This window comes from Bombina bombina, chromosome 10 (assembly GCF_027579735.1).
Source record: "Bombina bombina isolate aBomBom1 chromosome 10, aBomBom1.pri, whole genome shotgun sequence".
NCBI classification, from domain to species: domain Eukaryota; kingdom Metazoa; phylum Chordata; class Amphibia; order Anura; family Bombinatoridae; genus Bombina; species Bombina bombina.
The window spans coordinates 59,008,738-59,034,273 of record NC_069508.1 but is presented as its reverse complement, the minus strand read 5'-3'; the positions used below and the strand labels follow the sequence as shown (position 1 = coordinate 59,034,273).

The 25,536-nt window shown below is 34.2% G+C and overlaps 1 protein-coding gene across 3 annotated transcripts; it reads left to right on the top strand.

Annotated features, from left to right (window-relative positions):
• Positions 1-415: 415 nt before the first annotated feature.
• On the top strand, positions 416-20,253 carry F3 (coagulation factor III, tissue factor). 3 transcript variants are annotated; one of them, XM_053694086.1, is made up of 6 exons: positions 416-668; positions 3,984-4,098; positions 10,552-10,736; positions 11,548-11,735; positions 13,277-13,427; positions 16,456-20,253. In XM_053694086.1, exons 1-6 carry the CDS (start codon positions 602-604, stop codon positions 16,602-16,604), a joined length of 855 nt encoding a protein of 284 aa, XP_053550061.1. In that variant the 5' UTR covers positions 416-601; the 3' UTR covers positions 16,605-20,253. The 3 variants fall into 3 exon arrangements, with proteins under 3 accessions (XP_053550061.1, XP_053550064.1, XP_053550063.1); XM_053694089.1 differs by lacking the exon at positions 16,456-20,253 and adding an exon at positions 15,002-16,403; XM_053694088.1 differs by lacking the exon at positions 16,456-20,253 and adding an exon at positions 14,999-16,403.
• Positions 20,254-25,536: the final 5,283 nt, after the last annotated feature.

Below are 25,536 nucleotides of genomic sequence, written 5' to 3'. Positions count from 1 at the left end.
AATCTACCCCATTTTATTTGAATATAAACTTCATCTTGAAAGTTGTTTTATATGAGAAAAAACCCAAGGAGGATATGTACATATTCTTTTTTTAACATGGATATCAAGAGAATAAAGTACATTTGAAAATAGAAGTGAATTTAAAAGTGTCTTAAAACCACATACTATATCTGAGCCATGCAAGTCTAATTTTGATTTTATTTTCCCTTTAATATAGTAAAATAATTATATATAATAAAATAATACATCTTTTTGCAGTTTCACAAGCTGCTCACACACACAATGATATCTGCAATACATCAGTTTAACAGCGACCTCTATTGGTCAGGAAGTGAATCTATTTCCAGTACTCAGCAGTGAGTGACTAATCTCACACTAGACCCTCCCCCTTTGGTAACATACCAATCCCCGGACATTCCCCCGGCTAAATAAATAGGCTCAGGTACAAGCTAATCTATGAGAAGAGGACTAATTTATTCAATAGCTGCCATACATTCATATTGACTGGGGATCGCGGATTAATACGTGTTCTCTGCTGGAAACTATTGATTTGAACCGTTTGTAACAAACTGCTGGGATAATAATACAGGAATACAGAACCATGCGCTGCATCTGGTCTCTAGTGCTGCTGTGCAGTGTGCTATGTTGGAGCAGGGCTACAGCTTTAGGTAAGTGACCTGCTGTGATTTCTGTACTTACCCAAAGTTCTTGATTTGAGTTTTTGGGGTTGTTTTTTTTTTTTTAATACAAAATCTTTTAATGGAGAATTTTGCATAGATGAGATTTTTTGTTTTAAGGAAAACAGCAGGAAATGTATCCTTATACACAACATGGACCTAATTAACATTGTAACCTATAATACTACTATGGTCTGTTTCCCATGAGCCTAAATACAGACATATGTTTGTATAGATCAAAGCATCAAGCTTTATAGCACAACAGTAGGGGTTTGCATATAAGGCTGTTATTTTATAGTCAGATGTAAATATTTCACTCCTTATGTATAGATGATCATTTCCAGTCTATTTCTGCTATGGACTCTATTCACTAAAACTCATCCTCACAGTATATATGTCTCTCTAGTAAATATTTGTGAGGCTGTAGGTATATATATATATATATATATATATATATATATATATATATATATGTGTGTGTGTGTGTTGTATATATTATCTATGTGTATAGGGCTTTCCCTGTATATTATGCTTTGACTGTTCATATTTGATGTTAAAAAAAAAATTAAGACAATCTCTAGACAGAGGAGCTTACAATCTATGGGTGAGGTTTAGTACATGTTTGCTGTTGGTTAATTTTTGCTGTTAATATTCTTTTGGCAACCACTAAGACTTATCAAATTATTTGCATTGCGTTTCTTATCAGTTTTATATATTTACACATAACACAACATTGTCCAAAGTTCAATTCTCCTGGAAAAAAAGTTCTGCATTTTTGTATGTTGAAAACTTAGTTACAAATGGTTATTCAACAGACGGTTTTAATAAATCCCCATGGAATTTATACATATCACTTTTTTATTTTAATATTTAGCTATATCACAATTTCTGTATAGGGATTTTTATTATTTTATTGTATATGAAGTTCCAGAAAGGAAAGTTTTTGTTCAATCCTATTTTTGTATTCAGATTATTCACAAAATGTTGAGTAATCACAAAAATATAAGTAAACATATTGCCTAGATAAACTAGGTTCCTAGACCTTTTCCTAACTGGATGGGACTCTCCAAACTTAGTGACTCTTGATTCATTTTTTTGGAAGATTTCCTGCTATATATTATTCACCTGATGCCTACATGATTATGAATAAAAAGACAACATAATAAAGTTCAGTGTTGAAGAAAATAAAGTATTTTCAGTGGCTTTTTCTAGAATATAATTAATATACATTGTATTACTATGTAACTTTTGAGATATGTAAAAAGTAACAGGAAAATACTATGATCTGCTAAAAATAACACTTTATAGAAGGTTTAAATATTTTTGTAATTATGGAAAATCAAATCACAGAGACTAGTTAAACTATTTGTACATGATAAAAATTCTAACAAAAAAAAAATTGGTCTCAGTAATAGTCTGAAAGCATGGTCCCAAGCAGACCACATCTAATGAACAAATCCAGAGCAGCATTCACAAGTACTGACTAATCACTCATTAATTGTCAGCTTGTCATTTTTTTCATTCGGATGTCCCTTTAAGACACAGAATATTTAGTAACTTTATGAGGGATCACCTTGGCAAGTTAGATAACCATCTCTGTAAGTTTAAAGGGACACTGAACCCAAATTTTTTCTTTTGTAATTCAGAAAGAGCATGCAATTTTAAGCAACTTTCTAATTTACTCCTATTATCAATTTTTCTTCGTTCTCTTGCTATCTTTATTTGAAAAAAAAGGCATCTAAGTTTTTTTTGGTTTCAGTACTCTGGACAGCACTTTTTTATTGGTGGATGAATTTATCCACCAATCAGCAAGGACAACCCAGGTTGTTCACCAAAAATGGGCCGGCATCTAAACTTACATTCTTGCATTTCAAATAAAGATACCAAGAGAATTAAGAAAATTTGATAATAGGAGTAAATTAGAAAGTTGCTTAAAATGTCATGCTCAATCTGAATCACGAAAGAAAATTTTTGGGTACAGTGTCCCTTTAATGAAAAGTGAGAGGTGCTGAGCAGATTTGAAGATACTTAAAAGTATCTTAGGAACATTAGTTGTGTTTTCTAAACAGGACTAGAAAGCTTTATTTTCTGAACAATCAAAATATTATATCTAATGAGATATCAACTCAAACATTTTCTAGCAAGCATCTGAAAGAGGAAGATTTTGAACAGGTTTACTTTTATTTAATATATTTTAAAGGTTTCGTGTTCCATCTAAAAGATCATTCAAAATATGTTACAGTGGTTTACTTGCTGAAACCTGAATGTTTCTGTGCTGAATAAAACAACTTTTCTTTGGAAGTTGTCCCTATTACCAATGAGCAGTAAATACCTGGTATTGGATGTATACGATGCACTTCATTGTAGTTTTACTTTAAGTTTAAAAACATTTTCTAACCCCTTTAATTCAAAATATTTTTAAACCTTTAATTGTTTGTCATATAGAAGATATAAAAACTAAGTACTATGTAAATTTAAACATGTTACAGCAGTGCTTGACGAATATGTTCAAAAATTAGGTGCCAGTAAGAATATTTAGGAGCCAGGCATATTTTTTAGGAGCCAGACAGTTGGATTTGTATATAGATATATGGAGAATAACCCAAAAAGTTAGGAGCCAGGGGTAAAATTCTAGGAGCCAGTGGCTCCCAGGCTCCTGGGTTTGTCGAGCCCTGTGTTACAGTATATGTATGTATGTGTGTATATATATATATATATATATTTATATATATATATATATATATATATATATATATATATATATATACACACATATAAGCATATATACACATTGAAATAAAATAATTGATTATAATGTTTCTTTTGTTCTATCACTATTCTATTAAAGGGACACTGAACCCAAAATTTTTCTTTTGTAATTCAGAAAGAGCATGCAATTTTAAGCAACTTTCTAGTTTACTCCTATTATCATTTTTCTTCATTCTCTTGCTATCTTTATTTGAAAAAGAAGGCATCTAAGCTTTTTTTGGGTTCAGTACTCTGGACAGCACTTTTTTATTGGTGGATGAATTTATCCACCAATCAGCAAGGACAACCCAGGTTGTTCACCAAAAATGGGCCGGCATCTAAACTTACATTCTTGCATTTCAAATAAAGATACCAAGAGAATGAATAAAATTTTGTAATAGGAGTAAATTAGAAAGTTGCTTAAAATGTCATGCTCAATCTGAATCACAAAAGAAAAATTTTGGTTACAGTGTCCCTTTAAGCAGTAATAAAAATAATATACTTATTGCATGCTTTTGATCAGTAGTAACATTTTATATATTCTTCATTTCTGCGCAGACAATCTAAACTTTGCAACCGCTGAAAATATAACATGGGCGTCTTTCAACTTCAAAACCATTCTTGAATGGCAGCCGAAACCAACAAATTATGTGTACACTGTAGAAGTGGCTGGGTAAGTGCTGAATATATTATTTTGGAAGTTGCCATTTGCATGACCTGTTAACTTTGAAAAATATTTCTAATTTAGTATGTCCAATGTCATCACAAAAGAGATCTACTATAATAGAAGAGTGCTTAATTTGTTAGGGCATATAACCTTGTGCAAAAGCACCCTACCTAGTCCTGCTCTGGGTATTTGCTGTTGCACGTGTGGGCGTGAACTCCACTGATGTACAGATAGATAGATGCAGGGCATGTTCTAACAAGGTACAGGCAGAAAAAAGGCATTGCACCTGAATATTTGTGTTATATTCCAGTAACTCGAGGTGAAACTGTGTGTGAAATATACATACAATGATTGTTGGAGTAATTTATAGGTGTGTGAGTTGTTAAATATTGATCATCCTCCCTTACTATCTATCTGTATATCTGTCTGTCTATAATATATCTCTAGCTATAATATATCTCTATCTGTCTATATGTCTCTATCTATAATATCTATCTATAATATGTCTCTATCTATCATCTATCTATATTTATCTATCTATAATATATTTCTATCTATAATATCTGATCTATATCTATCTATCATCTATATTTCTTTACCTACCTATATTTCTATATCTGTCTATAATATATCTCTATCTATAAAATCTGTCTATAATATCTATCATCTATATTTCTATATCTATCTATCTATCTTTCTATCTATCTAATATAAATGGCTGTGCCCCCCCCCCCCCATATATGTAGTTGTTTGTTTGTTTTACTATTTAGATAAGTCTGTGCACTGTCATTTGCTGGTAATACGTTCATATACATGAACAGGATTACTAGCATTATAGAATGTATGCAGCCAGGTGCAAAACTTCACTTTACTAGAACATTTATATAATTTACAATTGACAGATTTATTAGAAATGGAGTTACCATCCCCACATTTTTTTGGGAGTCAGAGATGGGGTTTTTTATGGGTGAATTAATCAAAAATGTTATGTTAGCAGTCAGAAGTGAAGGAGTCAATATTCCCAAGCTCTGTTTCAGTTTATGTCACATGACTGTTCCAATTAAAGGGACATTAAATGTAATGATGTATTCAAAGCAAAAATTAGCATGAGAATAGTATGCAAGTGTATTTTTTAAATTATATAAACTGCTTAAATATTGAAACACTGAGTGTAACGTTTCAGTGTACATCAAGCAATAAGTGCCTATTCGAGGTGGTAGCTGTAAATGGCGGGTAACTAGGGCTTCCAGCCAATGAGTGTGTGGAATAAAGCAAGGTTACAGTATGACTGGAGTCTTTAATATAACATTTTTATATTGCAGTTTATGTCCCTTTACGTATGCTGCAAATAGCCAGAACCAGTTGCATACTACCCAGTAATAACTTAGAGCAAGCACAATCAAAGGACATAAGATAAGATAAACACCATCACCAAGATTTTTAATGGGTTTAATCCTTGACTGCCCATAATATGCAAAACAATACAGACTTTGCTAGCCAAGTAAGAGATTTCAATTATTTCAAACCATTTATTTTAAACTATTTTTTTTTTATTGCTCCTCCATATCCTGTCTTACATAATTAATTCAGGTATTTAATAGTAACTTTATTATTCACTTTTGAGTTGCAATTTCGTAATGTTCTTCTTAATAGGTAAATGGGTAATAAATAAAAAGGATTGGTTCGGATTGCACATTTATGCCTATTTGTTCCCAAGGTTGCATTAAGGTTGCTTTATTATGACACTCCCAGATTTGCTAGTTAAATATTCTATTTTCTGTAATGCGTAGTCTATGACAGCAGTTGCCTTAAGCATGAAATATAATCCACTTTGACGTTTAAAAAATGCTACCAAACATGTTTTAATGGATTTCCCACTTTTTTTTGTTCTGCGCCTATGTAGCATGTCTTCATTATGTCCTTATATACATGAAACCCACATTTTTTTCCTTTCATTATTCATATAGAGTGTGATTTAAAGGGACAGTCTAGTCCAAAATAAACTTTCATGATTCAGATAGGGCATGTAATTTTAAACAATTTTCCAATTTACCTTTATCACCAAATTTGCTTTGTTCTCTTGGTATTCTTAGTTGAAAGTTTAACCTAGGAGGTTCCTATGCTAATTTCTTAGACCTTGAAGGCCACCTCTTTTCAGAATGCATTTTAACAGTTTTTCACCACTAGAGGGTGTTAGTTCATATGTTTCATATAGATAACACTGTGCTCATGCACGTGAAGTTATCTGGGAGCAGGCACTGATTGGCTAAACTGCAAGTCTATAAAAAGAACTGAAATAAGGGGGTAGTTGGCAGAGGCTTAGATACAAGATAATCACAGAGGTAAAAAGTATATTAATATAACTGTGTTGGTTATGCAAAACTGGGGAATGGGTAATAAAGGGATTATCTATCTTTTAAAACAATAAAAATTCTGGTGTAGACTGTCCCTTTAAAAAAAAAAATCAAGGTACTTATGTTTTCTCATTTGTTTTGTTCTTTTAGTATGCTTTGTTTAAAAGAATACCTAGGTAGGATAAGGAGCTGCTAATTGGTGGCTTTACATATATGCTTCACGTTATTGGCTCACCCAATTCGTTCAGCTAGCTCCCAGTAGTGCATTGCTGCTTCTTCACCAAATGCTACCAAGAGAATTAGGCAGATTAGATGATAATAGTAAAATGGGAAAGTTTTTTAAAATTGTGTTCTGTATGTGAACCATGAAAGAAAATGTTTGGGTTTCATGTCCCTTTAAGTTAAAGGAATACACACGTGTTATATACTGTGTGCCTGTTTCTGCCTGTATATATATTGTGCTAAACTAGTTATGTATTTATCAGATAGTGACTTTAAAACACACAGTATTTTAAACTGGCACAGAAGCATTTCTTCATTATGCAACTGCAAAAATGCTTCTGAGAAATGTTAATAGGAAATGAAATTCTTTGTATGCTTTGTTGAAAAGCATACCTAGGTAGGCTGTCAGATACAAGTGCATGGGGCTTACTTGCCTGCGCTCGGCAGATCTTTGATAACATTTCCCAGCATAATTTTCACAAATGAAAGAATAATTTGCATTGTAACTTTATCCCTGTTTTTTATATTTTATTTTCATTTTATGGAGACTCAGAATTGCTTTTCAGTGTGTGAGAATGAGTCTTGATTGACAAATCTTTTTTTACTTATTTGGAAAATTGTCAGTCTACTGATTTTGTTTAATTTTTTTTTTGTGGCTAAAATAGCCTACTTTAAAAGGGTTGCTTTCAAATACACAAAGGCACCTCTGTCAGAGAATTTAACAAGTAAGCTCTACTTCAATTGGACATAATGATCAGGATTTTTTTCCCCAAGAGTTTCTTTGGAAATGAAAAAATATATTGTTTTTCAGATGTCTCAGAAAAAAAAAAAAAAGATGCAATTGTCATTTGAATATGCATTCTTGCAGTTACCCAACTTATCTAAATGAAAGTGAATGTCAACTTTCATGATAAAGTGCCCATTTTTGTAAAAAAAAACATTAAAAACAGGGACACTTTCATTCATGAAAGTTTACATTGCACCGGATTTTACAAATACCTACTTATTAAAGGGACAGTCAAGTCCAAAAAAATGTTCATGATTCAGATAGGGCATGTAATTTTAAACAACTTTCCATTTTACTTTTATCACCAATTTTGCTTTGTTCTCTTGGTATTCTTAGTTGAAAGCTAAACCTAGGAGGTTCATATGCTAATTTCTAAGACCTTGAAGGCCGCCTCTAATCTAAATGCATTTTTATAGTTTTTCACCACTAGAGGGCATTAGTTCACGTGTTTCATGTAGATAACATTGAGCTCATGCTCGTGAATTTACCATGGAGACAGCTCTAACTGGCTAAAATGCAAATCTGTCAAAAGAACTGAAATAAGGGGGCAGTCTGCTGAGACTTAGATACAAAGGTAATTACAGAGGTAAAACGTATATAATTATAATTGTGTTGGTTATGCAAAACTTAATTAATAACCACATTGGTAATTAAAGAATTATCTATCTTTTAAAACAACAAAAATTCTGGTGTTGACTGTCCCTTTAAGATTGTGTCCCCAAAACGTCACTTGAAGAGAGTGACAAAAAAATTCAAGAAATGATTTGTAAGCTGTGGGGAAGAGACGTTCTGTTACAAAAGACTTCATAGAATCCATTGTAGAAGCTATTGAGAGTGACTCTTATTGAACATCCTAAAAATTTACTGAATCATATTAAAAGGGATATGAAACCCAAAAGTTTTCATTCATGATTCAGATAGAGCATGGGATTTTAAGCAACTTTCTAATTTACTTCTTTTATGATTTGTTTCATTCTCTTGGTATCTTTTGTTGAAAAGCAGGTAATGTATGCTTAGTAGTCAGCCCATTTCTATAGCACTATATGGCAGCAGCTTTGCAAGAATTGTATAGATTTGCAAGAGCACTAGATGGCAGCACTATTTCCTGTTGTGTAGTGTTACAGACACCGACCTGGGCATCTCTTCAAAACAAAATATCATAGGAACAAATCAAATTTGATAATAGAAGTAAATTGGAAAATGTTTTAAAATTATATGCTCTGTCTGAATCACAAAATAATTTTTTGGGGTTTCATATACCTTTAACTCTCTGGAAAAGGATACAAATTAAAATGTTGCATTGTAGGGTTTTTATTTTTATTTAAAAAAAATAGTTCTTTTTCACTACTATTAGTTTAATGCCTGTGAATAGGTTAAACACATAGTTAAAGTATGCTTCTAAGTATTGCTGCTCCTGAGAAGGATGTCTCCAGGGACCCAATCAGGAGTAGCCTACATCCATATTCACCAATCACCTGCTGCGCCCTGCACAGGAATGGCCTTAAAGCATACAGGTGCATAATTTTATCTATGCAGTAGAAGAACAGGCAGGGAAACAAATTAAATTATTTTAAAAATAAAATGTTCAGGAAAAATACATCATTTTATTTTCCCATTTAAATGTCCCTTTAACCTATTGACATCCATAGAGAGTTAGAATGTCTTGCAAAGCAATGTGTTTCAGCTCTTACTGGTAGAAAAGATAAAAAAAAAGTCTACATTTCAAATGGATTAACATTCTAACTCTAGAGTTTGACGTTCCACAACATTATACACTGTCACTTCACAGTTGCAATGTAGGATCAGTAAAAAAATCATATTCTATTTACGTTATAAAATGTTTATTTATTGCAGACAATCAGTATTTATTCCCTACCGGATACACTTTGGCAATAGAGGTTTTGCTGAGCTTAAAAACAATGGAAAATTCCATTGTATGTCCATAAAGAGGCATTTTGTCACTCATCACTATTAAAGTTTAGACACAAAAATGCTTGTCCCCTCACTCAGGTCTAAGATTATATCCAGTGTTGCTAAGGCAAAAAGAACATAATGTAACCTATGTTTCCAAACAGTAAATTGCCTAGACCATCTATTTGATTTACAGTATTTTAAGGTTACAGTAGTTTATATCAGAGAGATAGATATATAGAGATATGTGTGTGTGTGTATATATATATATATATATATATATATATTTCAAACAAAAATAGAAGCCATTCACTGGGTCTTATTCAAACTTCTCTTTTAATATTTGTGACGTTGCGGGGTCACCCCGTCCTCATACGTCACAAAAATCAAAAGAGAAGTTTGGATAAGACCCAGTAAGTGCCTTCCATTTGTTTGAAATGTATATGCGTCTTGAAGTGCACCCTGGGCAAAGCGGGCTATAATGGCCTAAGAAGTGAATTACCAAGAGTGCTTTACCACATTTGAAGGATATATATATGGTGTGTGGCTTGTGTTTGATTATAAAAAAAATAGTGCTGGATGTTTGAAAATTTAAAGGGATAGTAAAGTCCAAATTAAACTTTCATGATTCAGATAGGACATGTAATTTTAAACAACTTTCCAATTTATTTTTATCATCAAATTTGCTTTGTTCTCTTGGTATTCTTAGTTGAAAGCTAAACCTAGATAGGCTCATATGCTGATTTCTAAGCCCTTAAAGGCTGCCTCTTATCTGAATGCATTTGATAGTTTTCCACAGCTAGAGGGCGTGTTTGTACATGTGTGCCATATAGATAGCATTGTAATTACGCCCGTGAAGTTATTTAAGAGCCAGCACTAATTGCCTGAAATGCAAGTCTGTCAAAAAACTAAGATAAGGGGGCAGTCTGCAGAGGCTTAGATACAAGATAATCACAGAGGTAAAAAGTGTATTAATATAATAGTGTTGGTTATGCAAAACTGGGGAATGGGTAATAAAGGGATTATCTATCTTTTTAAACAATAACTTTTTGGTGTTTACTGTCACTTTAAATTGATGATTCATTGTCACTTATTTAATACACTACCAAAATGATATTCTACAGTGTAACCTCTGAGAGCTTAGCATTTTAACTTAAGTAATAATATTCTGTTCTTTTTTTTAAGGGAGAAATCCGACTGGAAAAGGAAATGTGTTTACATCCAAGAAACTGAATGTGATGTTACCGACGAGTTAAGGAATGTAAAAGACACTTTCAAAGCTCGGATTATTTCAGAAGTACAAGATAGAGAAGATGTTCTGGAAGAATTCCCATATGCTAACAGCCCTCCCTTCTCACCTTACCAACAAAGTAAAGCCCAATTTATTCCATACAGTCTAAATCTAAATAATAATCTGAGATACTGTTTGACTGAGCGATAAAAACGTTTGTATATCTGTTTGTATCCTTAAAGGGTTACTAAACTCACATTTTTTCTTTAAAATTCAGATTAGAGCATGCAATTTTAAGCAACTTTCTAATTTACTCCTGTTTAATTTTTTCTTTGTTCTCTTGCTATCTTTATTTTTTTAAAGCAGGAATGTAAAGCTTAGAAGCCAGTCAATTTTTGGTTCAGAACCACCAATAAGCAAGCTTAATCCAGGTGCTGAACCTAAAATGGGCCGGCTCCTAAGATTTACATTCCTGCGTATTATATTATATATATATATATTATTAAAGATAGCAAGAGAATGAAGAAAAAATGATAATAGGAGTAAATTAGAAAGTTGATTAGAATTGCATGCTCTATCTGAATCATGAAAGAAAAAATTTGGGTTTAGTATCCCTTTAAAGTGATGGTAAATTTCAGACTTTAAGAATGTTTTGTTTTGTTTTATTGTTTAATCCCTTTTAATGATGTGTTGGGTGAAATTGTACACATCTGCCAAAAAAAAGTTATATATGGACCTTATTTATTTTATTCAATTTTATTTTTTTATTTATTACAAAAATAAAATGTAAAGGTATTGCTGTAAAATCATTTACAAAAGAAGTACAATGTAACTGATACTAGCCTTGTAAAATATATATATGGCTTCATAAATTCTTTATTAATGATAATAGGGTTACAATTTGTTTATTTTATTATTTATTGATTCATTTTCTCTTTTCCCCATTCCAGCACTTATCGGAAGTCCGAGTGTTGAAAGCTATATGTTCAATGAAGATCATACCAAACTGACGGCTTTTATTAAGGATTCTCTTACGCCTTATAGATCTGCTAGTGGGCAGTTTGAAACGCTACGTGATATTTTTAAGGATGACCTTATATATACGTTCTTTTATTGGAAATCGTCTAGCACTGGCAAGGTAAGAACTTGCCTGCGAATATCTGTTGCAGTTATGCATTTAGCTTCCATGAAACGCCAGTTTTTAGACACTTCTGATCAAGACTCCACAATTTACTATACTCCAAAAATATACCATGGTCCAACTTAAAATTCATCTTAAAGGGATATGAAACCTAATTTTTTTCTTTCTTTATTAATTTAAAATTATTTTTTTTTTCTTTTATGATTCAGAGCATACTTTTCGGTTTAATTCTATCATCAAGTTTGCTTTATTCTTTTGGTATCCTTTGTTAAAGAAGCAGCAATGCGCTACTGGGAGCTAGCTAAACACATCAGAAGAGCCAATAACATAAGGTATATATGTGTGGCCACCATTCAACAGCTAGATCCCAGTAGTGCATTGCTGCTGATGAGCATACATAGGTATTCTTTTCAACAAAGGATACCAAGAGAATTAAGTAAATTAGATAATAGAAGCAAAGTTGTGAAAAATCATATGTTGTGTCTGAATAATGAAACATTTTGGGTGTCATGTCCCTTTAAGCACTGCATTGCTAGAACAAAGCCTGTATAGGAAGAGATTAATATTTCAGCCATATTATTAGTGCCTGTACAGTTGTTTGGGATTACAGAGCAGTCCAGAAATACACCTTATAAAAGGCATCTTGTATATGTTTAGCTGGCCACATGTAGATGAGCTGTACTGTATATAGCATGTAGCAGGGTTAGCTAAACTAAAGTATAAAGTATACACTCCAGTCAGTCTTAGGGTGAGTGAGAGCTTTTCAAGGGTAAATTACAGGAAAAGAAGACAAAATTATGAACAAATGAGTGAGGACATTAAAGTAAAAAATAAACTGGGTTCAGCATGCAATTCTAAGAAACTTTACTTCTGTTATCAAATTTACTTCATTTTCTTAGTACTGTTTGTTAAAAAAAGTATACCTAGGTAGACACAGGGTCAACTATGCACTTCTGGAAGCTATCTGCTGATTGGTGGATACACACATATGCCTCTTGTACATTTGCATAATCAACAAATGCAAGATAAAAAGGCAATGCAATAGCAGTTAGTCTGAATTTCAAATGAGTAGTAGATTTTTTTTTTCCTGACTAATTTCAAAGTTATGTCTATTTCCACTCCTCCTATATCATGTGACATCCATCAGCCAATCACAAATGCATACACGTACCATGTGACAGCCATCAGCCAATCACAAATGCATACACGTACCATGTGACAGCCATCAGCCAATCACAAATGCTTATATGTATATTCCGTGAATTCAAAAAGTGTAAATATAAAAAGACTGTGTACGTTTTGTTAATGGAAGTAATTGGAAAATTGTTTAAAATTGCATGTCCTATCTGAATCATTACAGTTTAATTTTGACTTGAGTGTCCCTTTAAAATTTGGATGTGATATTGAACTCTGAGTAATTTGCCCCTTTAATAACAGTTGTCTTGGTATATATTGTTAAGTATTGATTTGTCATCCTGCATCAGTAATGTAGAGGATTTATTTACACAGAGATATAACCTATTTTATGATCGTTGCAGAAGCAGACAACATCTACTAATAATGAAATCAAGATTGATGTTGAAAAAGGAGAGAGTTATTGCTTTTCTGTAAAGGCAACTGTCCAGTCTCGGAAAACGTTACGTGATAGTGAAGAAAGTGTGGTTCAGTGTACGTCTAACGGAGGAAGCGGTATGTATCCATACAAACGTAATAAGCATTATATTGTTTCATTATTTAACAAGCAACTAGATACAGTTCCCCTCATTGTATATATTGTATATAAATTCTTATTATTGATGATCTACAAGGAAGAATTGTTTTAAAGGGGTAGTTCAGTTCTAGCCTAACAGCCGCTGAAGTTGGCACAGTTTACAAGGCTTTTCAAATCAGCAGCAGATCAGGGATGCACACCATGAAAAATCTGGTGGAATCCACGTTCCTCCTCTCCTTTTACTGTGACCAATTAGGAATAGGTGTCAATGAATGAATACTTTCATCTAATCAATCACAGTCTAACATGTTGCAGGGTCAGTTTTACACTGTACTTAAAGGGCCGTTATTGCAAAAAAATATTAAATGCTCTTAATTATTTTTAAGACTAGCAACCTTCCGCCTCTATGTGTTTAAAAACTGCAAAGGGTTAAACACATAGTAGAAGAACTGCTTGGGCCCCCTGTAGAGGTTTAGAGACAACCTTCGTACCCTTTACAGCAGTCATCACTAAGGGGTTAATTAATCCTTTTATTGGGATTGGGGCTGCCCTTTTAACGCAAATAATTCAGAAACATGCAGGAACTCCCCTTTTTTACATACCGCTTGCTGATTATAGAGATTTGCTTTGTAGAAATGATAGTTATTACCGTATTGTGCCGCATATAGGCCGCATCTGATTATAGGCCGCACCCTTAAAGTTTGGGTGCCATTTTGAAGAAATAAAAAATTTAAAGAAAACACACACAATGTGCAAGCAATGAGTCCCAATGCAGGGTGTCAGCTCCCAGGGGATACTTTTACACTTCCCCAAGAGTATAGAAAAAAGAAAAACAAGGAAAGATGCTGCACTCCTCAGTAATTTCAAATGTCAAAAAAACCTTTATTCAGCCATTAAAGCTGTAATGGCTGAATAAAGGCTTTTTTCACATTTGAAATTACCAGTACTAAGGAGTACAGCATCTTTCCTTTTTTTTATTTTAACATATTAAATAATGTACTGGTACATTTTTAGCAGGTACGATGTGATGGGGATAAAAGCACTTTCTTACCTGACAATATCAGTAGCAAAACGGACTCATATGGGACATTGTGTGCTCCACTCACTTCCTCCCTCATAAGCCCAAGCTCCAAATTACACTGTGCTCAGCACAGTATTACACAGCATTACCGCATCATTACACAGCTTCACAGTGGCGGCTCCTACATATGAGCGTCCTGCTCATTATCCAAACCAATTACCTTTGCAAAATGTTGCAAAACTATCCAACTCCAGCGGACTACAATCCCCATAAGGCCACAGGGTGCACCGGAAGTTCGGCTGTACTGCGCAAGTACAAATTTGCCGATAAGCACCCGATTATAGGCCGCACCCCGCATATAGGCCGCACTGCACATTTAAAGCTACAAATCAAGGGAAAAAAGTGCGGCCTATATGCGGAACAATACGGTATTTTACTGATTGTTTTTTTATTTAAATAACAATGATCTGTAATTGAAATGTTTGCAAAAAAAACAATGTGTATCTGAACTTACTTTTACTTTTCCAGCAGCTAGTGACTTTCTTAAAACTTCAGAATATTTATACCTTTGTGTAAGTTGATTCCAGATAACTTCACTGGAGATTTGGGAAATGGTTCCTCTTGTATAATTCTCTCATTAATTCTTTGCAGTCTGCTCCCACGACTCGAGGGTCAATAGGGCCATTGTAGTTACTTAATACCCTGTCTTTATTAGCCTGGTAATGTTTTGCTTATGTGTAACTTTATATAAACACATTCCAGAGTAATGTGTTTGCAAAGTTTTCTGGCATGAAAATGGGTGTTTAAGGTGATACATGTATGTTTATTAAAGGGGCAGTTTACCCTTAATTTTGTAAACCCTTTAAGTTGTTTCCAATTATCTATTTTACCTGCTGCAGTGTATTCAATTGTTTGCAAATAGCTCTTTTGCCTTTATATAATCACCTGAAATAGCTGATTTTGCTGGGGTATCCTGTCCTATACTGAAAGTTTCTATAATTAAAGAGAAAGTCAACTCAAAAATGTTTATTGTTTAAAAAGATAAATAATCCCTTTATTACCCATTCCCCAGTTTTGCACAGAAAACATGGTTGCATTAATATACTTTTTACCTCTGTGATTACCTTGTATCTAATACTCTTCTGACAGCCCCCTGATCACATGACATTTTATTTATTATCTATTGGCTTGCATTTAAGCCAATTAGTGCTGTGTTGTGCACAACCCACGGGCGTGAGCACCCCATGGCTCACGTGAACTAAGCACTTCCCTGTTGTGAAAAGCTAATAAAAAAGCATGTGATAAGAGGCTGTCTGCAGTGGCTTAGAAACAGGCAGACATTTTAGAGATTGATTCTGCAAAGCTGGGGAATGGGTAGTAAAGGCATTATCTATCTTTTTAAACAATAACAATTTTTGTGTTGACTGTCCCTTTAAGTATAGGCTATTGACAGGCTATGTAAACACAGCCAGTAGAATAAATTACACTTCCAGTGGGAAGTAGGCAATTCTAAAATATTAATTTACAATTATTTATAATTATTGTATAGGGACAGAGATAAGTAAGGCACGCATTTGAGTTTCAATATAAGAATTTCTGATATCTCTGCAAATATGGGTTTAGTATCCCTTTAACATTAAAGCACCATTAGTAACACTAGCCGTTAAAAGGGCAGTGTATTGTATACATGTCTTCCCCTTAATGTGTTCCCAAGCTATGTAAACAATAAGCAGCAGCAGAAATCAGCATCCCAGTAAGGGGTGGGAGAGAGAGACCTGCTTGCCTGAGTACATTTTCCCTTTAACTTTATTGGGATTTTTTTTGGTTGGGCATCTATTACTAACGGAAAAAAATTGTTTGGGGCCAATAACACTAATTATGCATATTTATTATGCATATACATATTTGTGCTTCTGCATGCCTGTATATCCAAGTTAAAAAGTCACTGGACTAATTTGTTATGTTTTTTCTTTTTTTTTTTCCAGAATTTGATTCTTCTACTATATTTATTGCAGTAATTATTGCATTGGCCATTCTTCTCATAATTATCATTGCACTGTCTGTGACACTGTGCAAATGTAAAAAGAATAAAGAAGAAAAATCGAAGGAATCTGTGCCTTTGAACAGCGTCTAAATGGTTGATTGATGCTCTGGTTATTAGATGAAAATGGAAGTAGACATCTTTTTTTCAAATTTTTGGGGCATCATTTTCAGCTGTCCCTGTGTATATATTTCTGAGAAAAAAAACAATTGAATTCACTCCAGATGTTTACTACTGTAAGCTGTGACTGCACAGTGTATTTAATAGGGATGGGCGAATGTGTTTATATTCGAATTTGAATGTTAGAACGAATGTTATTGTAGAAATTCGAATTACATAATCGAATGTTGATAGGAATGAATATTCTTAAAAATTCTATTATCAAATGTTATTTACAATTTTCGAATGCGACATTCAAATTTAAATTTCATATTCGAATTCAAATGTCACATTCGAATTTGAATGTCACATTCGAATTTGAATATTACATTTATAAAACACAGTTGTAGACTAGAAATACTATTTCGAATTCGAATGTGAAATTCAAATTCGTAGCATTCAAATTTGAATATTACATTTATTAAATACAGTTGAAATACTTTTTCGAATTCGATTGTTACATTCGAATTTCACATTTCGAAATTGGATGTGATATAAACCACATAGCTAAACATTCTATTATTCAAACAAATATTTTTGAATGTTATTGAAAAATTCAAAAAAGAAAATTCAAAAATAGAATGTTATATAAACATTTGAAATTCAATTTGAACGAATGTATCAAATTTAGTTTTAAATTTCGAATTTTTAGAAACATTTGCCCATCCCTAGTATTTAATGCCTGCTACTCATTAGGGCGTACGGGAATACTCCCATGAGAGGTGTAGGGAATCCTTTTGTTTCTATGAAACATGATAGTCAAAGATACATCTGTATGTACAAGTCTAGTACTGACTTGCTAAATTAGCACAAATTGCTCTAGTTCTTTCAAGTGCAGTATATTTTTATTTTATGTATATTTTTGATAACACTAAGTCTTTTATATTAATACTAAAATTTATCTAGATAAAGGGACGGGCATTCATGCTTTCGCTTTACTGTTGATTATCACAAGTCTTCATGGAATAATTTATTGATTTATTATTAATAATATGATTTTATACTTTTAAAAAGCACTACCAAATAATAATTACTTAAGGTACAACAACACTGACATCTACCGATGGTTACTGAGCACAAGATTCCCATATCTGATTTCTGTTCTCTATTAGATCTCTTGTGTTAGATTATAATATGGGAATAATGTTTTAAACTGTATATTTATGCACAAGGATGCCTAATGTCTTAGTTAAATGGTTCTGTTTTTTGCTGCTCCCTCTCATTTTTCTCTATCAAGCATGAGTTGTAAAATTGTATTTAATAATAATTTGCGCTTCGATACCCTGATAAAATCACAAAATGCACCTTTGCAAGAAGAATAGAGTTTACTTTAGTCTAAATCTAGTGTTCTTTCATATTGTTTTTAAAGACACACAGCTGGGTGGATTTAAAACAGTTATTTAAAGGGACATGAAACCCAAAATGTTTCTTTCGTGATTTAGACAGAGCTTGTAACGTTGAACAACTTTCTATTTTTCTTTTATTATCAATATTTCTTTGTTCTCTGCATATTTTGTTAAAAAACAAGGACATAGGCCTTGTTTTGCAAGATCTTTATTCATTTGCAAGAACTATTTCCTGCAATGTAGTGCTCCAGATGTTTACCTAGGTGTCTCTTCAACAAAGAATTACCATAGGAATGAAGCAAATTTGATAATAGAAGTAAATTGGAAACTTATTTAAATTTGTATTCTCTGTCTGAATAACAAAAGAAAATGTTTGGCCTTCATATCCTTTTAAAGAAAGGGTTAACTGGAATTCTTTTTATTTATTTATTTGGAGGTTGTTTACAAGTAACTATCATCAGTCTAAAAAGAAAATAACATTGTGTTAGATTTCAGATCACACAAGAATTAATGATCCATAAAGTACAATTTGACAACAACAAAACAATGTAACATAAATACTCACTAGTTTCCTATTGGTCCAGTACATATTAGTAAACACAGATGGATATAACTAACAGACCTCTTAATGTTGCAAAACAGAGCACTAAACTTACATAAATCAGGAAATTATTTTGACTTTGGGAAGAATTTACAAGTAAATTGTATAAATTTGAGATGTTTGTGTATCTTTTTATTATGCAACATTTTACAAACTAAATTGTATGGTTTTGTTGTTTTATTCCAAATGTCAGCGCATTATTAAAGGGACAGTGCATTGTAGTTTTTCTACCTTTTTAAATGTGTTCCCAATTATCCATTTTACCTGCTGTAGTGTATTAAATTATTTACAAATAAGTTATTTACCTTAATTTTGCCATTACCTTAATTTTGCCACCTATACTTAAATATGAATACTGCAGCATTCTCTAAAGAAAAGCAGCAGCAAACATGCAAGAGGCAGCAACAGAAATCAACCTCATAGTGAGAGGTTGTACCTAGTGCTTGGAATACAATGAACTCTAATCAGCTACTTGCCTGAGTATATTGTACCTTTAATGTTTTCCCAATAGCTAGTTATATATATATTAAATATATTGGTAATTTCAGTCCCCAAGTATTGACCTTTTTGTATATAGATAGAGATAAGATAAATACATCTGCTTTTTCTTAGAGACTCAGTCCATTTAAATAGGTATTGCTCTTGAGAACAATGGCTTGAGGTTTTAGTGATCAAACATATTATAAATACAAAAATAAACCTAAAGGAGCAATTTCCTTTACATTTAATACTCTGCAGCAGGTATAACAAGACACGTCACTGGAAATACATTAAGGGTAAAGAAGTTTTACGGTATAGTGTCCCTTTGTGTAGGTACATTGGCTGTATTCCAATAGATGCATGAAAATGTCCTGTTAGAAAACTCAAGCAGCCTTTTTATTACTAATATTTCCTCAGCCTATAAACATGTGAAGTACTTGGTAAATATCACAATATATGAGGTACTTAGCTTTTAAAATTCCTATTCTGTGTTTTTTGTTTTTTTTTAGAATCACTGTCTAAAATAAATGCTGAATCACTACATACAGAGAGATTCCTTAAGGGTCATTTTAGAGAAATATCAAAACACTAGTATTTAATTACACTGAAGCCGGCATATCATTTTTGTTTTTTTGTCTGTAACTTGTTTGTTATTCCTTTTCATGTGTTTCTTTTTGTGTATTCTTAATAACATTTTGCTTTAAAAGGACTTTAAATACATTTTGCTTTTGTGTAAATAGTTGTATGGTTTCCCACGATCCCTAGAGAGGATAGAATGCAAAATCTATAACCTAAGGGTTATCAAAATGCTGCAAATGATCTAAATCAGCTATTGTATGTGCTTTTGTGGCTTCTCTAGGGAGTGTGTGACAAAGCACAAATTTACACAAAAGCAGGTAGGTGTTAATGTCCTTTTAAATCTAGTGAAAAGCACTTGTCATAAATGTTCTATTTTTATAACTTCTTGGGTAGACATTGTCATATTGTTTGGGGAGAACTTTTATATACAACAATCAAGGAAATTTCTATTTATGTATTGATATGATTTTGTAATATATGTTTTATATTGTTGTTATTATTATTGTTATTATTACATTTGTATATATTGTATTAACTTATTTATTATTCTTATTAAAATAATGGTGAATGGGAAAAATCTTAAATGTTTTTGTGGTTAATCAGATAAAGTGTTACAGATGTGAGTAGAATGAATGACTGTATGTATCTAGAATGCTGTTACCATTTAACTTTATTCTTAAAAGGACACTGAACTCAATTTTTTTCTTTCATGATTCAGACAGAGCATAACATTTTAAGCAACTTTCTAATTTACTCCTATTATCAATTTTTCTTTGTTCTCTTGCTATCTTTATTTAAAAAGCAGGAATGTGATGCATAGGAGCCGGCCCATTTTCGGTTAAGAACCTGGGTTATGCTTGCTTATTGGTGGGTAGATGTAGGCCTCCAATAAGCAAGCGCTATCCATGGTGCTGAACCTAAAATGGGCTGGCTGCTAAGATTTACATTCCTGCTTTTAAAATAAAGATAGCAAGAGAACAAAGAAAAATTGATAATAGGAGTAAATTAGAAAGTTGTTTAAAATGACATGCTCTATCTGAATCATGAAAGAAAAAAAATTGGGTTCAATGTCCCTTTAAGAAAAATCCTACTGATATAAATACAACTGGACTTGAAGAATATATCAAGCATCAAGGGACATTAAAGGGACAGTAAACCTTAAAAATAATGTTATATAATTCTGCACATAGTGCAGAGTTATATAACATTATTTAAGTGCTATAGTTCTTAACGGCTTTTTTCTCTTCAAATAAGTAAAAATTACGGCGCTTTTACAGACCCGCTCTCTGCTGAGCGGGTCTGTAATATTCAGTCAGCGCATCGGGCCAGCTGTATAGTCACAGCCCGGCCCGACCGCGCCATAGCACTAAGTGCAGCTCGCTCCTGTGACAGGAGCGAGCTGCACTTAGTCTTATGGCGCGATCGGGCCGGGCTGTGACTATACAGCTGGCCCGATGCGCTGACTGAATATTACAGACCCGCTCAGCAGAGAGCAGAGAGCGGGTCTGTAAAAGCGCCGTAAGTTTTACTTATTTGAAGAGAAAAAAGCCGTTTAGAACTATAGCACTTAAATAATGTTATATAATTCTGCACTATGTGCAGAATTATATAACATTATTTTTAAGGTTTACTGTCCCTTTAAACACTAAGGGCTAGATTACGAGTGGAGCGCTATTTATTGCTCCCATGCTAACTCCGCTAGAAGTATGTTTTTTTTGCATGCGTTGGGTAGCACTCATATTACAAGTTGAAAGTAAAAAGTTTTCGCTCTCACGCTAACCTGATGTGTGCAAAAAAGCCGAACTTTGAATATCGCAGCTGCGTTGACTTATTCTTCCATTGACTTCAATGGAGCAAGAAAAGTTGAAAAAACCTAACACCCTACTGGCGCGCAAACTCGATCACATTTTCTCAGGTGCACAAACCTGACATGAAAATATCAATATTTCAAATTCCAATGTTCTTCACATAGCAGAATATGTTCTATTTATTCATAAATACATATTTCTAAATATATCTGGGGGGGGGTTTGTTACTATATATATATATATATATATATATATATATATATATATATATATATATATATATATATATATATATATATATATATATATACATACACTCTAATAAACTAGACCATGTATATTTTTTGACTAATGGTCCTTTAAAGGGACAGTCTAGTCCAAAATAAACTTTCATGATTCAGATAGAGAATGTAATTTTAAACATATTTCCAATTTACTTTTATCACCAATTTTGCTTTGTTCTCTTGGTATTCTTAGTTGAAAGCTAAACCTAGGAGATTCATAATCAAATTTCTAAGCCCTTGAAGGCCGCCTCTTCTCTCAGAGCAATTTTAACAGTTTTTCACCACTAGAGGGTGTTAGTTCACGTTTGTCATATAGATAACACTGTGCTCACGCACGTGTAGATCCAGTGACCCAGCTCTGATTGGCTAAAATGGATGTCTGTCAAAAGAACTGCAATAAGGGGGCAGTTTGCAGAGGCTTAGATACAAGGTAATCACAGAGGTAAAAAACATAATTTATGCTTACCTGATAAATTTATTTCTCTTGTAGTGTATCCAGTCCACGGATCATCCATTACTTATGGAATATATTCTCCTTCCCAACAGGAAGCTGCAAGAGTCCACCCACAGCAAAGCTGCTATATAGCTCCTCCCCTAACTGCCATATTCAGTCATTCGACCGAAAACATGCAGAGAAAGGAAAAACCATAGGGTGCAGTGGTGACTGTAGTTCAAATGAAAAAATTACCTGCCTTAAAGTGACAGGGCAGGCCGTGGACTGGATACACTACAAGAGAAATAAATTTATCAGGTAAGCATAAATTATGTTTTCTCTTGTTAAGTGTATCCAGTCCACGGATCATCCATTACTTATGGAATACCAATACCAAAGCTAAAGTACACGGATGATGGGAGGGACAAGGCAGGTACTTAAACGGAAGTTACCACTGCCTGTAAAAAACCCTTTCTCCCAAAAATAGCCTCCGAAGAAGCAAGGTATCAAATTTGTTAAATTTGAAAAGTATGAAGCGCAGACCAAGACTCCGTCTTGTAAATCTGTTCAACAGAAGCCACATTTAAAAAAGGCCCAAGTGAAAACCACAGCTCTAGTAGAATGAGCTGTAATCCCTTCAGGAGGCTGCTGTCCAGCAGTCTCATAAGCTAAATTAATTATGCTTTTTAACCAAAAAGACAGAGAGGCTGCTGAAGTCTTTTGACCTCTCCTCTGTCCAGAATAGACAACAAACAAGGTGAACGTTTGATGAAAACTGTAGTAGCTTGTAAGTAAAACTTTAAAGCACAAACCACGTCCAATATTGTGTAATAGACGTTCCTTCTTTGAGGAAGGATTAGGATACAAGCATGGAACAACTATCTCTTGAGTGATGTACTTGTTAGATACCACCTTAGGAAAAAACCCAGGTTGGTACGCAGGACTACCTTATCCGTATGAAGGACCAGATAAGGAGAATCACATTGTAACACAGATAACTTGGAGACTCTACGAGTCGAGGAATTAGCTACCCAAAAGGAACTTTCCAAGATAAAGATTGATATCTATGGAACAAAAAAGGTTCAAACGGAACTTCTTGAAGAACCTTAAGAATCAGGTTTAAGCTCCATGGCGGAGCAACAGTTTTAAACACAGGCTTGGATCTAACCAAAGCCTGACCAAATGCCTGAACGTCTAGAATACCTGCCAGACGCTTGTGCAAAAAAATAGACAGAGTAAAAATCTGTCCCCTTTTAAGGAATTAGCTGACAACCCTTTTCTCAAAAACATCTTGGAGAAAAGATAATATCCTGGGAATCCAGACTTTACTCCATGAGTAACCCTTGGATTCATAACAATCAGATATTTACACCATATCTATGTTCAATTTTCCTAGAGACAGGCTTTCATGTCTGTATTAAGGTATCAATGACTGACTCGGAGAAGCCATGCTTTGATAACATCAAGCGTTCAGTCTCCAGGCAGTCCATCTCAGATTGATTCTATTTAGATGGTTGAAAGGACCCTGAGGTAGAGGGACCTGTCTCTGAAGCAGAGACCATGATGGAAAGGATGACATGTCCACCAGATCTGCATACCAGGTCCTGCGTGGCTACGCAGGCGCTGTCAAAAACACCAAAGCCCTCTCCTGCTTGGTCTTGACCTCCGGAGGAAATCCCACTCCCCCGGAAGAAAAGTCTGACGACTTAGAAAATCCACCTCCCAGTTCTCAACACCTGGGATATGGATAGCTGATAGACAAGAGTGAGTCTCTGTCCAGTGAATTATTGTAAGACTTCTAACATCGCTAGGGAACTTCTGTTCCCCCTTGATGGCTGATGTAAGCCACAGTCGTGTATATTGTCCGACTGAGTATGATGTACCTCAGAGTTGCTAACTGAGGCCAAGTCTGAAGAGCATGGAATATCACTCCCAGTTCCAGAATATTTATTAGAAGGAGGGTCTCCTCCTAAGTCCACTATCCCTGAGCCTTCAGGGAGTTCCAGACTGCATCCCAACCTAAAAGGCTGGCATCTATTGTAACAATTGTCCCATCTGACCTGCGGAAGGTCATACCCTTGGACAGATGGACCCGACATAGTCACCAGAGAAGAGAATCTCTGGTCTCTTGGTCCAGGTTTAACAGGGGGACAAATCTGTGTAATCCCCGTTCCTCTGACTGAGCATGCATAGTTGCAGCGGTCTGAAATGTAGACGTGCAAACGGTACTATGTCCCTTGCCGCTACCATTAAGCCGATTTCATTCGTGTACTGAGCCACCGATGGGATGAAAAAAAAAAAAAAAACACGGCAGAAATTTAGAAACTTTGACAACCTGGACTCCGTCAGGTAAATTTTAATTTCTACAGAATCTATCAGAGTCCCTAGGAGGGAAACCCTTGAGATTGGGGATAGAGAACTCTTTCCATGTTCACTTTCCACCCATGTGATCTCAGAAATGCCAGTACTACGTCCGTATGAGACTGGGCAATTTGGATGTTTGACGCCTGTATCAGGATGTCGTCTAAATAAGGGGCCACTTCTATGCCCCGTGGTCTAAGGACCGCCAAAGCGACCCCAGAACCTCCATAAAGATTCTTGGGGCTGTAGATATCCCAAAGGAAAGAGCTACAAACTGGTAATGCCTGTCTAGAAAGGCAAACCTGAAAAACGATGGTGATCTTTATGCATCACAATGTGAGGATAAGCATCCTTCAAATCCATTGTAGTCCTCTATTGACTCTCCTGGATCATAGTTAAGATGGTACGAATAGTTTCCATCTTAAATGACGGAATTCTGAGGAATTTGTTTAAGATCTTTAGATCCAAAATAGGTCTGAAGGTTCCCTCTCCTTGGGAACCACAAACAGATTTGAGTAAAAACTCTGTCCCTGTTCCTCTCTTGGAACTGGATGGATCTCGTACACAATGTAAGAATGCCTCCTTCTTTATCTGGTTTGCAGATAATTGTGAAAGGCGAAATCTCCCCTTTTTTTGGGGGGGAATCTTTGAAATCCAGAAGATATCTCTGGGATATAAATTCCAATGCCTAGGGATCCTGGGCATCTCTTGCCCACGCCTGGGCAAAGAATGAAAGTCTGCCCCCTATAGGATCCGTTACCGGATAGGGGTCCGTTCCTTCATGCTGCCTTAGAGGCAGCAGCAGGCTCCTTGGCCTGCTTATCTTTGTTCCAGGTCCGATTGTCTCCAGACCGCCTTGGACTCAGCAAAAATTCCCTCTTGTTTTGCCTTAGAGGAAGAGGATGCCACACCTGCCCTGAAGTTTTTAAAAGGTACGAAAATTAGACTTTTTTTTTTTTTTTTTTTGCCCTTGA